This window comes from Papaver somniferum, unplaced genomic scaffold, assembly GCF_003573695.1.
Source record: "Papaver somniferum cultivar HN1 unplaced genomic scaffold, ASM357369v1 unplaced-scaffold_128, whole genome shotgun sequence".
Taxonomy (NCBI): domain Eukaryota; kingdom Viridiplantae; phylum Streptophyta; class Magnoliopsida; order Ranunculales; family Papaveraceae; genus Papaver; species Papaver somniferum.
This window is the reverse complement of record NW_020621936.1, coordinates 9,818,397-9,830,533: the sequence shown is the minus strand read 5'-3', so window position 1 is coordinate 9,830,533 and position 12,137 is coordinate 9,818,397. Positions and strand designations below refer to the sequence as shown.

At 38.8% G+C, this 12,137-nt stretch overlaps 1 protein-coding gene across 1 annotated transcript; it reads left to right on the top strand.

The window, feature by feature from the left end:
* Positions 1-531: 531 nt before the first annotated feature.
* LOC113331736 lies at positions 532-11,903 on the top strand. Its single transcript, XM_026578382.1, has 17 exons — positions 532-1,059; positions 1,515-1,917; positions 2,007-2,078; positions 2,176-2,238; positions 2,947-3,159; positions 3,334-3,912; positions 4,370-5,122; positions 5,615-5,890; positions 6,699-6,854; positions 7,161-7,582; positions 7,946-8,420; positions 8,623-8,931; positions 9,300-10,074; positions 10,263-10,321; positions 10,449-10,931; positions 11,514-11,552; positions 11,653-11,903. The coding sequence occupies exons 1-17, from the start codon at positions 656-658 to the stop codon at positions 11,833-11,835; spliced, it is 5,664 nt and encodes a 1,887-aa protein (XP_026434167.1). The 5' UTR covers positions 532-655; the 3' UTR covers positions 11,836-11,903.
* The last annotated feature ends 234 nt before the right edge of the window (positions 11,904-12,137 follow it).

The window sequence follows — 12,137 nt, the reverse complement described above, 5'->3', positions numbered from 1 at the left end:
AATATGATGATATTAATAATATATACAACATTAGTTATCCAAGAGGATATCGTATGGTGGTTTAGATGCTTGGTTAGTGAGTTTGAGATCTCTCTCACCTTCACCTTCAAATCTCTTCAGTCGTTTTTGTTTCATAAAAATTATAACACGTCTAATATTCGGTCGTGTATGCTCGGAAGGCAGTAAAGCCCAAAAAATGGAGTCTTTGAAAAGTAAAAGCTAAAGAATTTATGGCGAATTAAGTGGACGTATCATTCGGAATACGTAAAATTCGTGAACGGTTCGCGAATAATCCGGGAATGCCACATAATACGCGACTTGGGTTCGGAGTTGCAAACGTACGCGAATAAGACGGTAAAATTCGTGATACGGAAAAATTCGCGAATGATTCGCGAATCATTCGCGAACTTACTAACTAGGGTTCACAGCCCTACATGTAAACTGACAAATTTCCCATTGGAGCTCTTAGCGCCGTAAGGTTATGCGGCCTCGTGGGATAAAGGCACCGTAGCAAAACGAAAATGAAAACGAAAACTGAGTCAACCCCCGGTAGGGCATAATCTGAAATTACCCGCTCCCGCTTTTCCCCTGCCTTCACTTTGGTCTTCAGTTCTCATCTCAATATTCCCATTGATGGTCTTCTTCGTCTACAACGATGGATTCAATAGTGTCAGCAGCTCTAACAGAGATATGTTCACAAGGCATTAATGGAATTTTCCTCAAAGATTTATGGCCAACACTAGAAGATACTGTATCTTCATCTGGTCTTAGTCTATGTGAGAGTGTGAAGACCACAATTTATGATCGACTTGTTAAAACACCTGGTCTTGAATTCAAAGCATCTTCCACTAATACTAAGAAAGCATCATCATCATCATCTACTTCTGATTCTCCATTTCGAAAAACTTGTTCTTTTGGAGAAGCTGAGAAATTAGGGTTGAGAATTGTTGCTGCTGAGCATCTTAGAGATAGTTTTGTTGGTCTTTATGATCTTAAAGCTGCCGATGCTGGTATTTCTGCTCCTCAAAGACGTGCGCTTGAAAGACTTGCTCGTGCTAGGTTTGTTTCAACTCTATTAATTGTCTTTTCTTTTTTACTTGTTCAACTATCAATCTGTCATATTTGATTTGAAAATTATTTGTAACGGCTGCCATGGTGGGTGCGTGAAATTGGAAGAAATCGTAGTGAAATTTGAGCGAAGTAAAATTGGAAGAAATTGTGGTTACTTCTTGCCTATGGGACATTATTCTGTGACTGATAGGTATCAGCCACCACAAGAGGGTCTCCTATGTTGGCCAATTACCATCTGGTGACTACAATTAAGGGTAGAAACCTGGCATCTGGGATCTACAACATATTAACGCGAATAGTTCTGAGCTGATCCTTAGAAACAACAATGTAGTAACTATGTTACACCGAATTTTTATGATCAAGTTGTTTTCAGTTTCGTCTAGTAATAGGGAAGCTAGCTCATCAGTCATCTCATTGTTGATTTTCACAAATTGTGTTTGCAGAAGTGCCGGAGTAACACAAAGTCAACTTGCTAAGGAATTTGGCATGAAAGGAAATAACATTTTCTATGTAGTGAGGAACTTAGAATGCCAGGGGTTGGTTGTTAGGCAATCAACTACCGTAAGGACAAAAGAATCTGTAGTGGAGGGAGAAAGTGTCTCAAATAACACTTCCATTGTCCACACCAACTTGATTCATTTATATCGTTATGCAAAGCATTTAAGTTCTCAACAAAAACTCGAGATCATGAAAGGAGATGCAATGGAGAGTCCAAAGCGTGCGGAAGGAAGTACTTCAAATGAGGATGCCACTGTAGGAGATCATGCTAAAGAAGATGTTCTTGTAATGGATTTTCTGCCAGCCTTGAAAGCTGTTTGTGATAAACTTGAAGTAGCCGATGGGAAGGTCAGTAAAGATTAGAGGTATTTGAACCTTCTCTAAAACCTCAACTCAAGAATTATGCTGATTCACTTTCATAGTATTCTTTTATACAGGTACTGGTTGTCTCAGATATTAAACAGGCTCTTGGTTATCGGAAGACTCCCGGACATAGAGCTTGGAGAAATGTGAGCTGATACTGTCTAATTTTATTTTACTTAGAGGTGTTCTGATGTTCTTTCTGCTTGTTTTTACTTTATTGCTCACAGTGAAATGCGTCTACAGATCTGCAACCGATTGAAAGATGCTGGTCTTGTCGAAGAGTTCAATGCAGAAGTGAACAGGAAGGTGAGCTACTATCCATGCTTTGGCAGTTAATGAGCACAGTGTACAGCCTACTTGAATCCATTATCTGTTGTATGTGAGATTGTTTTCAGTGGTGATTAGGAGATGACAAAACAGCAAACAACAGATGGAAAACTCTCTCTGTCTCTTTCTCTTTATCTCCTTACAAAAGCCATGGCAGATGCTGGTCTGGTTGGATCATCATCACAGCTGTGTCTGTAATACCAAATAAATAAATAATTGGAATTAGGATATACTCGACTGGTTTAATTCTTCTCCACTGAGCTCAAAGCTTCTTTCTTATAGAAGAATAGCACTATAGAGATTGTCAAAACAAAATTACTACCATTTTATCTCAGCAAAAAACAAAAACACCTCCTTAGTATTCTTGGATGTTGGTTTCAGAATGACCTCTTGCTTTTGCACAGCTTAATCATAGATTAAGTACATTATTAGCACTCATTAGAGCAATGCATTTATGGTGTCCTTAAATTCTCGTCTCTTTAGAGGTATCCCATTTCTTTTTCTTCCGATTTGCGTTTCTTTGGTTTATTTCCTGACCTGAAGTCGACGAGTAGAAGTAGACTGCAAGCCAGGATTTCCCTTTGTTTATCTCATGATTCTCACTTTCTATCTGTATGCTTCAACTTCCCGAAACGAACGGAAAAAAAGAGGTAGCTGTAAAATATAATGTCTTTCCACCTTCGGCAGATTGTCAGCTGTATGCGGTTATTGAAAAGTTTTAATCCCAAGCAATTTGAGCCAAAACATGCTGTAGGCGGAGCTGATGATTTTAACTCAGACCAACAACTAAAATTTGGAAATAGAGGCCAAGTCAGCGCACAGATTTTTGAGCTTCCGATTGAGCATCAAATACATGATATGATTGCTGCCGAAGGGGCAAAGGGTATAACGGTTAATGAGGTGTGTGGTTATCTTTGTTAATCGAGTTTATTAAATTTTGTTATTCTTGTTCAATGAGGTTTTCTCCCTCCATATATACATGTACGTTTATTTTTCCTGCTGTCCCTCTAGTTTTTTTCCCCTTATCATATTGCTAAATCTTTTGTATTTTTGTTGTTGCATCCATCTGACCAGATCTTGAAGCGACTTGGGCTTAGTAATAAGAAATATTATACTCGTCTTCTCAACATGTTCTCAAGGTTTGGGTGTCACCTGCAATCCGAGAGCCACAATAGGTCCATGCTCTATCGAGTTTGGACGTCTGGAAACTTCACTGGTAGTTCCTTGTCCACTCTTCCTAGTAAACCGACAGATGTTGTCAATGTAGTTGAGCCATCCTCGCAAAGCAAAAAGGATCTGGATCTTCATGATAAGTCAGATGAGGACATGCTGCAGTTGGATTCTTTGACCACCAACGATGAGTCAGCCCTTGAGAAAGTGGAAAGTGAACAAAAAGGAAGAGAACCTTTCTGTAGCCCTGTTGCAAAAACTGAGAATAAACAGATGATTATCAGTGGAAGTCATCCGCATGATTTAGCTAGTTTGAGTGGGAATGCAGAACTTGATTTAGTGCAAAATGAGTTAAATATTGTTCCATCAGAAACACCTCCTTCCTCAAACCATTCCAAGGCTCGATCATATCAAAAATACCCGTGTCTTATGCTGACCCCTACTAGTTCCCAGAGGGAGCAAAGGCTACTCGAACGGATCCAGGTCTTTATAATCTCTACTTGTATCTTTTATCTGATTGTGCTACTTTTTTTACGTCACCTCGATCCCGTACCCCCTCAACTTTTTGAATACTACCACTGCAAATCCAATTTTGTGGGAGATGATCCAAGGGCTGAGTACTAGTGCTGATGTTCTTCACCATCTAAATCGTCATCTCAGGGAAATCCATTCCGAAGCTCCTGACCCCATCCAAAGATTTTCCTAAACGAACAATAAGCACCACGATATTGCATGTATGTTAAGGCAAGATCTAAGGGGTTAGAAGTTTAGAATGGGATCCAATCTGAGATATGGCGATTTACATGGTATGTAAACTTTTGACTGATGAACTTTGTATCAGTCGTTGGATCATTGTCCTCCTTTATGCATGAAGGTTGCACACTTTCCCTCTTCTAGTTAAAAAATTCTTAGGTTTTTGTTTTTTTTGCTCATTCTGCAGGAGGAAAAGTTCATTCTATCAGTCGAGCTTTATAAGTGGCTGGAGAGCCTTGAGAAGGACAAACCCACAACACTGGCTAAGAAAACCGTGACACGTGCTTTAAATAAACTTCAGAATGAAGGGCACTGCAAATGTATTCATGTAAGTGTTCCTGTTGTTACTAATTGTGGTCGTAGCCGCACGACAGAGGTGGTATTGCACAAGTCTGTTCAATTAACTCCTGAACTTTTGGGTCAAGTTCATGAAAGATTAAGATCTTTTGATATGTTAAGTCGTGGCCAAGGCTTAGCTCGTATAAAGAATGAAAAATCAGTTCCTGTACTGACTGGTATTAATAGGATTATCAGCAATGATATGTCAGACTCCCAAGCTGTTAAAGCTGAAGCAATGCGTTCTAATGGGTTTGTTCTTGCAAAAATGGTTCGCGCTAAGTTGCTACACAACTTTCTATGGAGTTATTTAAGTTGTTCATCTGATTGGGATGATGCTTTGTCCTCTGGGAGACATGGTTATGACCTGAAGAACCCTCATAGCACTTGCAAATTGTTTGCGCTGGATTTGGCTATAAAGGCAATGCCACTCGAGCTTTTTCTTCAAGTTGTTGGATCCGCACTAAAGTTTGAGGATATGATTGAGAGTTGCAAACGTGGTCTGTGTCTCTCTGATCTGCCTGTGCAGGATTACAAGTCTTTGATGGACACTCGGGCTACTGGGCGACTCTCATGGATTATTGATGTATTACGACGACTCAAGGTATAGCATCAGTAGATCATAAGCTTCAAATGAGAATATATACGCAATGGTTAAACAAACTACATATGTAATGCAGGATGGAACGGCTCAAAAACGTTTACAATAGCATATTGTAGGAACTTAAATTGCTGCTTTTTGTTTGACAAAAATCTGAGGAGGAATTTCATTGTGTGTAGAAAATTCGAATTTCCAAAAGGATTTGCTAAAACTATTGCGTTTCTAATTGTCAGTAAGTTGTGTGCTGCCTCCCAGTCTCACAACATCTATTCTGTATTTGCTTTTGTTTTCTTTGTTGCCTCTTTTAATGAAGAGGACCATACTCAACAGTAAAACTCCTTTGGCTCAGTATTTCTCCCTCCAGGGTATGTGCTTGCATGTAGGGTAGAAGATGCAGATTAATCCCCTCCAAAGTCCGAGAGTTTTGAGGTGTATTACCATTTTCTCTTTCATAGTATCATGCACTGAGCTAACCATGTTCTCTTTCATATCTAGCTGATTCGGTTAGTGACTGATGGACAAATAGAAGATGCTCTGCTTACCACTCTTACCTATGCGATGGAGCTTAAACCTTATATTGAGGAGCCCTCGTCAAGACTCCCACTATCGCTAGGTGTCAATTCTTCAGATCTTCGACCAAGGATCAGACATGACTTTATCCTATCAAGTAAGGAAGCTGTGGATATATATTGGAAAACTTTGGAGTATTGTTACGCCACTGCTGATCCTTCTGCTGCAGTGCATGCTTTCCCTGGTTCTGCTGTACATGAGGTAACCTGTCATATTTTTACGCTGAAGTCATTGATTTTCCTAAACTTTCGCACCTTAAAGTTGCTTAATGTTTATCTTTCCTTTCCTTCAAATTACTGTGGTGTTGCGTGCCAAGCTTCTGTAAAGAAGTGCAGCACAGCATGAAACATTTAATTTCCGGCATAACACTAGCACAACACAGGCATACACACGCATGTGCCACCTCGTGACCATGAGTAAAATTGGATAATTCAGATGAGTCCTTTAATGGGTTTAATAAAGGGACAGAGTAAATGTAAAGCCAAAGCGGTGTATTAGTTTAAAGTGAATCAATTTGTTCAACTCCGAAGTTAAGAAGTTAGGAGTGACCTGTTTGTCTTTTGAAACACAACATTTCAAAAGTTGGCTACAGAATGAACTTTTGTTATTGATCAGACTTGATTAACTCCTGCAAGAGGCAGTAACTCTAGTTGCTTAGTTTGCGGAAGGCTTATGTGTTGTCTGTTTCTAGCAGTTGCTGAGAATTTAGACTGTAAAACTTTTTTGTTCAGAATACTATTACAAACCGACATTTCCATGTTGTAGTCAGCATACTGGTACCCCTACCGTTTCTTGAATTATTTAGCTACCTTTGATTTTATGCATTACAGCTTCCTCTACTTATCATTGGCTTATTTTATATTATACTGTTGAGAACAAGTTTACATCCTTGTAGACATAGTTTTCTTACCACTTTTCTTGGACACCTTGTTATGTTTCTTTTTGTTATAATCGATCAGTATGGTTCCTGTTTCCCTTAATGCGAAAATGAGAAGGCTCTCTGTTTCAGGTGTTTCTTTATCGATCATGGGCTTCCGTTCGGGTTATGACAGCTGATCAGCGTGCACTGCTGCTCAAACGTGTAATTAAAGATGACCTAGCAAATAAGATTTCTTTCAAGGACTGTGTACAGATTGCCAGGGATTTAAATCTCACCCTAGAACAGGTTAGTATTTTGATCTTGGCCTGTTCATTATCTAATCTTCATATCGGATGTTTTTGCCCATTACCAACTGCTTCCAAAGGACTTTCTACTTCAAATTGAATTCTCAGAGTTTCATATAGCACCCACCACTAATGTCCATAAAGGTAAAGAATGAAGGAGACATTTTGGGAGAGAAATCTGAACCTATCACTGAAGCTCTTCAATAGTTTAATGCTCTGTGACGATCCAAGTGTTTTTTGTTTTTCCATTTGTGAAGGGAAGACAAACTTTAGCATTCTAATTTTAGTTTAATGCTCTGGCCTGCAGGTGCTTCGGGTCTCTAATGATAAAAAACAGTCACGTCTTCATAGATTCCAAACAGATTTCGATAATCACAAGCTGGATTCTCAACCAGAAACAAGTAAATGCAGATCTCGGAAAAGGAAGAAAAGATCCAAAACAAAGTCATCGAAACATAGAAAGTCCGTAAATCGAGAATCAGGTATGTTAAAAAGCCCATTATCTGAAAGTAATTGCGAGGATACAGAAGAAGAAAATCCTATTACAACTGATCTTGAAGACCATGACGTTCATAATCAAGAAGGCGAAGAGGAAATACAAGCAGAAGATGGAGAAGAACTGGGAACAAATGGGGAGGACCAAGATGACAATTGTGATTTTATCAGCCAGTGTGCCTTTCCCAAAACAACTCGTCACTCAAAATTTGTGTGGACTGAGGCGTCAGATAGGTAACTCAATGTCTTGAGACCTTATATAAAAAGATCTAGGGCTATAATAGAATTGTAGCTGGTGTGAACTTTCAAAAGGGGTAGACCTACCACCAGAGGACCGTGGCCAACCTTTCATGGTATCTTTTGTGTTAGAAAATTAGTTGGTTATAGTTATACACGGTGTTACTTCAGCCCTAGGTGGATGTTTGTTAAAATCTTTCAGATGCCTAAGGAAGGCATGCAAGTTATGTGCTAAAGAGACTTGATGAATTGCTCTAATACATAGGTTTCTGAAACTAGAAAGATTAGGCTTACTTAACCTTGAAGTAATCAAATATAATTTGTAGTTTACATTTGAATAAACAATTTTCTTTCTTTCAGGCAACTGGTGATTCAGTACGTAAGATACCATGCAGAACTTGGGGCCAAATTTTATCGCACTTTTTGGGCCACTCTACCTGACCTTCCTGCACCTCCGGAAGCCTGCAGGAGAAGAATGGCATCCCTGAAAAAAATTCCAGAATTTAGAACTGCGATAATGAGGCTATGTAACCTGCTCGGTTTTCGATATGTCAACCATCTGCTAAAATCTAAGGAGAAGGAACTCCAGTTTAACAATGGTTCTGGGAATACTTTTCAGGATTCTTCAAGAAAAAAGTGTGCCACTGCCAATTTCTCTGACTGTCTTGAAAGAAATCTGGAGTCAGATTTCGAGGACCAAATGTGGGATGATTTTGAGGATCAAAAAGTAAGAAGGGCTCTTGACGAGGTGCTTTGTTGCTTACGGGTTTTGAAGGCAGAAGGTGGTAAGCGAGCTGGAACTTCACCTGAAAGACATTTGGAATCTCAAGCTCGTGTAAGTCTAACCTTTCCCATTCATTTGTTAGACACATGATGAAGTTATTATTCTTATTTATTTTTTTGCCTTAAAATTCTGCCGAATTGCTGATCATACCCAATTTTGAGTTGGTCAGAGTTGAGTTGGACTTGAGAAGAGGCTTGCATTTGAGAACAGATTCATTTATGTTTGAAAACAACTCCTTTATTTTTATTATCAGGATTTCCAAGAGCAGCCAACCACCGCTAGTGGGGAGGACATGCAGATTTATGGAGGAAAACGACAAAAAAGAACTAAGTGCCATCGCCTGCCTGGAAAGTTCCTGAAGCTTCTTAATGAAGGAATCAGTGTTAGCAGAAGGGCATACGAATCCTTGGCAGTTGCTAATGCTGTAGAACTCCTTAAGCTTGTATTTTTGAGCATATCAACTGCCCCTGAGGTGCCCACTTTGCTGGCAGAGACTCTGCGTCGTTATTCTGAGCATGACCTATTTGCAGCTTTTAATTACCTCAGACAGAAGAAATTCATGGTAATTTCGACACACGGTTAGAACTTTAATTTCATGTCATGAATGTTAGCAGTTCAGGAATATCATTATTAACAATCTTGGATAAGAAAATTGACATAATTTAACGTCACTGCTTACCCGGTTATCCATTATATATAAGGTTAAAGTAGACTTTATATTTTGAGGATATAATATAATATAGTTGAAAGGACACGGATTTAGTTCTGGAAACTATTGGAGTTTGCAACGTACACCATATGACCATGTCCATCCAGGGAATGTGAGTTGTTTGTAAAATTGATTCAGAACATCTAACCAGGCATGTTTGTGTGAGATTAGTTAAAGCTGTATCAGTATGATATAAATTCTCATTGGAAGTTAATGTACAGGTGGGTGGAAATGGCAGTCAGCCCTTTGTACTATCTCAACAATTTATGCACAGTGTTTCATCTTCTCCATTTCCAGTGAACACTGGAAAGAGGGCTTCTAAATTTGCTAGTTGGCTGAGTGAAAGAGAAAAAAGTCTGATGGAAGAGGGGATTCATCTTAATGCTGATTTACAGTGTGGTGATATTTTCCAATTGTTAGCTTTAGTTTCTTCAGGAGAGCTGTGCATTTCACCACGCTTGCCGGAGGAAGGTGTTGGAGATGTTGAGGAGAAGAGAAACTCTAAAAGAAAAACTTATGAGGATGAGATATGTAACAATGATCAAGCTAAAAAGCCTGCTGAGGGGGAATGTAGCACCCGCAGAGAGAAAGGTTTTCCTGGTATAAATGTATCCTTAATCCGTGCAGTAATTCCGAGAACTGACTGCGGGGGAGTTTCCAATAATGAAAAGACTCGCACATGTTCATCTCGGGTCGATGAAAATGACCAATCCTTTTGTACGGCAACGGCTATTGGTGGCGATGGCTCTTTTATTTCTGCAAAGCTAAATTCACAAAATGATGTTGGCGATTCTGCTGCATCATCAGTGACAGTCGATGAATCCCCATGGAAAGCTATGGCTGATTATGGTGAATATTTGATGTCCAATCTTTCTGATGAGGATCGAGTGGGACCTTTATTTCCTGAAATCTTCCAGAATCTTCATTCTGCTATTCTTAAATCTGGTGACCAAGGGTTGAGCATGCTGGAAATTTCCAAAGTTGCAGCTATTAGGGGTATTTCCTTTATCTCTTTGGGCAGTTTGATCTTATTTTACTTACTATAATAGTTGACATGGGTATAGGCTCAGCCGCTCAGGTATTGGTGACAAAAATTACTTAAGTACAAATTTAAATATAATGTTTCATTCTTTGTTTATGAGGAAATTAATGACATGCGGATCAATAATATCTTCATTTTCCAGGGGAAAAGATGGCTGAACTTGTTGTAGATGTGCTTCAAGTATTTGGATCAGCTGTGAGGGTAAGATCCTATGTTGCTTACAGCTACTTGAAAGTATATCTCATGAGTGCCAAAAAAGGAAAGAAAAAAGCATGCTTCCAATTTGCTTATGTAGACCAAATGAAGTTGACCAAGCGGTATAATACAGGTCAACGGATACGACGATGTTCATGTTGTTAATACTTCATTCCGTTCAAAGTACTTTTTATCCTCTGCTGATGGTCGTTATGAGAACATAAAGTCTTCCCGACACAGGAAGCGTCCAAGGATAAGTAATGACAATTGTTTGGCAACCTCACAAAAATATTGGGAAAAGGATGTTACTAACATGGAGTCTGATGTTGTGCATAAAGTAACTATGCTCAATCTACCCGAAGACGTTTATCAACTCTCGGTTGAACGTCAACCTCATGAAGTAAATGTTACATTTCAAGATTCTGCACAGGTCAGAGTTGTTTCTTCAGAACGGCAGAGAGAAAATACAGAATGCACAATGACTTCGAGTGATTCTCATTCATTTAGACCCATATTGCCATGGATAAATGGTGATGGAACAACTAACCATATTGTCTACAAGGGACTTATACGGCGGGTCCTTGGAATAGTGATGCAAAATCCTGGTATTCTAGAGGTATGTAATGTGTCATATTTAATTCAATATTTACCAAAACACAGAACCAGATTAATTAGGCTGCTCGTCACTCACTGTTGTAATTATCTATGCATATAGTTTCTTATGCATGTTAATTCAGATAGATGGTAAAAGTCTTCAGTAGATTTTTTTTTTTTGATTGATAAAGTTTACAGTAATAAATATTTAACTTCCATGTAGAATTAAGATACAATAAATCAAGCACGGTTTACTTTTCTTCTTTGGTTCTTATTCCTCTGCTCTCTTAGTTAACATCATAATTAGCCTTGGCTTTTATTTAAATCAGATTTTAGGATTACCTAGTTAAATAAGGAGTTTTTTTGTAGTATTTTGCTGTTTTTTGTTCTGCGGGGCCTGCAACATTTCAATATTCTGCAATTTTGCCAACATATAACTTAAGAAAATCCTCTGGATTCTGTTGAAATTACAAATCTAATGCCACCATCACACTGTGTAGTTGTCTTAGTCAAGGAGAGTGGGGCTTCTTTTTTAGAAGGATGGATGGTAAATTTAGTATTAGTTGGCGGTTGGATTTTAATGTTTGCTTTATAATTGTGGCAGTATGACGTTATCCAGCAGATGAACACATTGAATCCTCAGGTATGTTATATATACATGAGATCTATTCGCCTTTCTGCCTTCGACTCCTGGTATATAACCAAAAACTAACACACGTACTTGACTTTGAAATCATTGACAGAACTGTAGAAAGCTGTTGGGGCTGATGGTTCTTGATAACCACCTTATTGTGAAGAAAATGTACCAAACTACTTCGGCTGGGCCTCCTGGATTACTGAGCCTCTTCTGTAAGAGTTTCAAGAAATCGGAGTCGATATATAGAGAGCATTACTTTGCAAATCCCATGAGTTCCTCCCTCTTATAGGAAATGCTCTTTCCATGTATCTGAATTTATGTTTCTATTCAAAAAGAATCTTTCGGCTGTTCATATTAGTTTCTGTGCCATCATAGTTTCGTAAAATCTTTTGTTCTTGTGCATCATGATTAAAACTCGCTGCTTCGAATAGTTGCTGGTTAAGTGTAAGTTGCACAACTGGAACTCTGCTTCGTAATGTTGTACTTATACATGAAGGTCAACCTTGTAGTATGCTCAAGGAGCAAAAGTGCACCCCATTCTTTAGATATCAACGAAGGAGAGTCGGGCTTTAAGACTAACTTTTACATCTT

Coding starts and splice junctions, on each gene's coding strand:
- LOC113331736 (XM_026578382.1), top strand. CDS start 656: ATGGATTCAATAGTGTCAGCAGCTCTAACAGAGATATGTTCACAAGGC. Junction 6,855..7,160: donor TAAATCTCACCCTAGAACAG/GTTAGTATTTTG, acceptor TCTGGCCTGCAG/GTGCTTCGGGTCTCTAATGA. Junction 10,322..10,448: donor TATTTGGATCAGCTGTGAGG/GTAAGATCCTAT, acceptor GGTATAATACAG/GTCAACGGATACGACGATGT.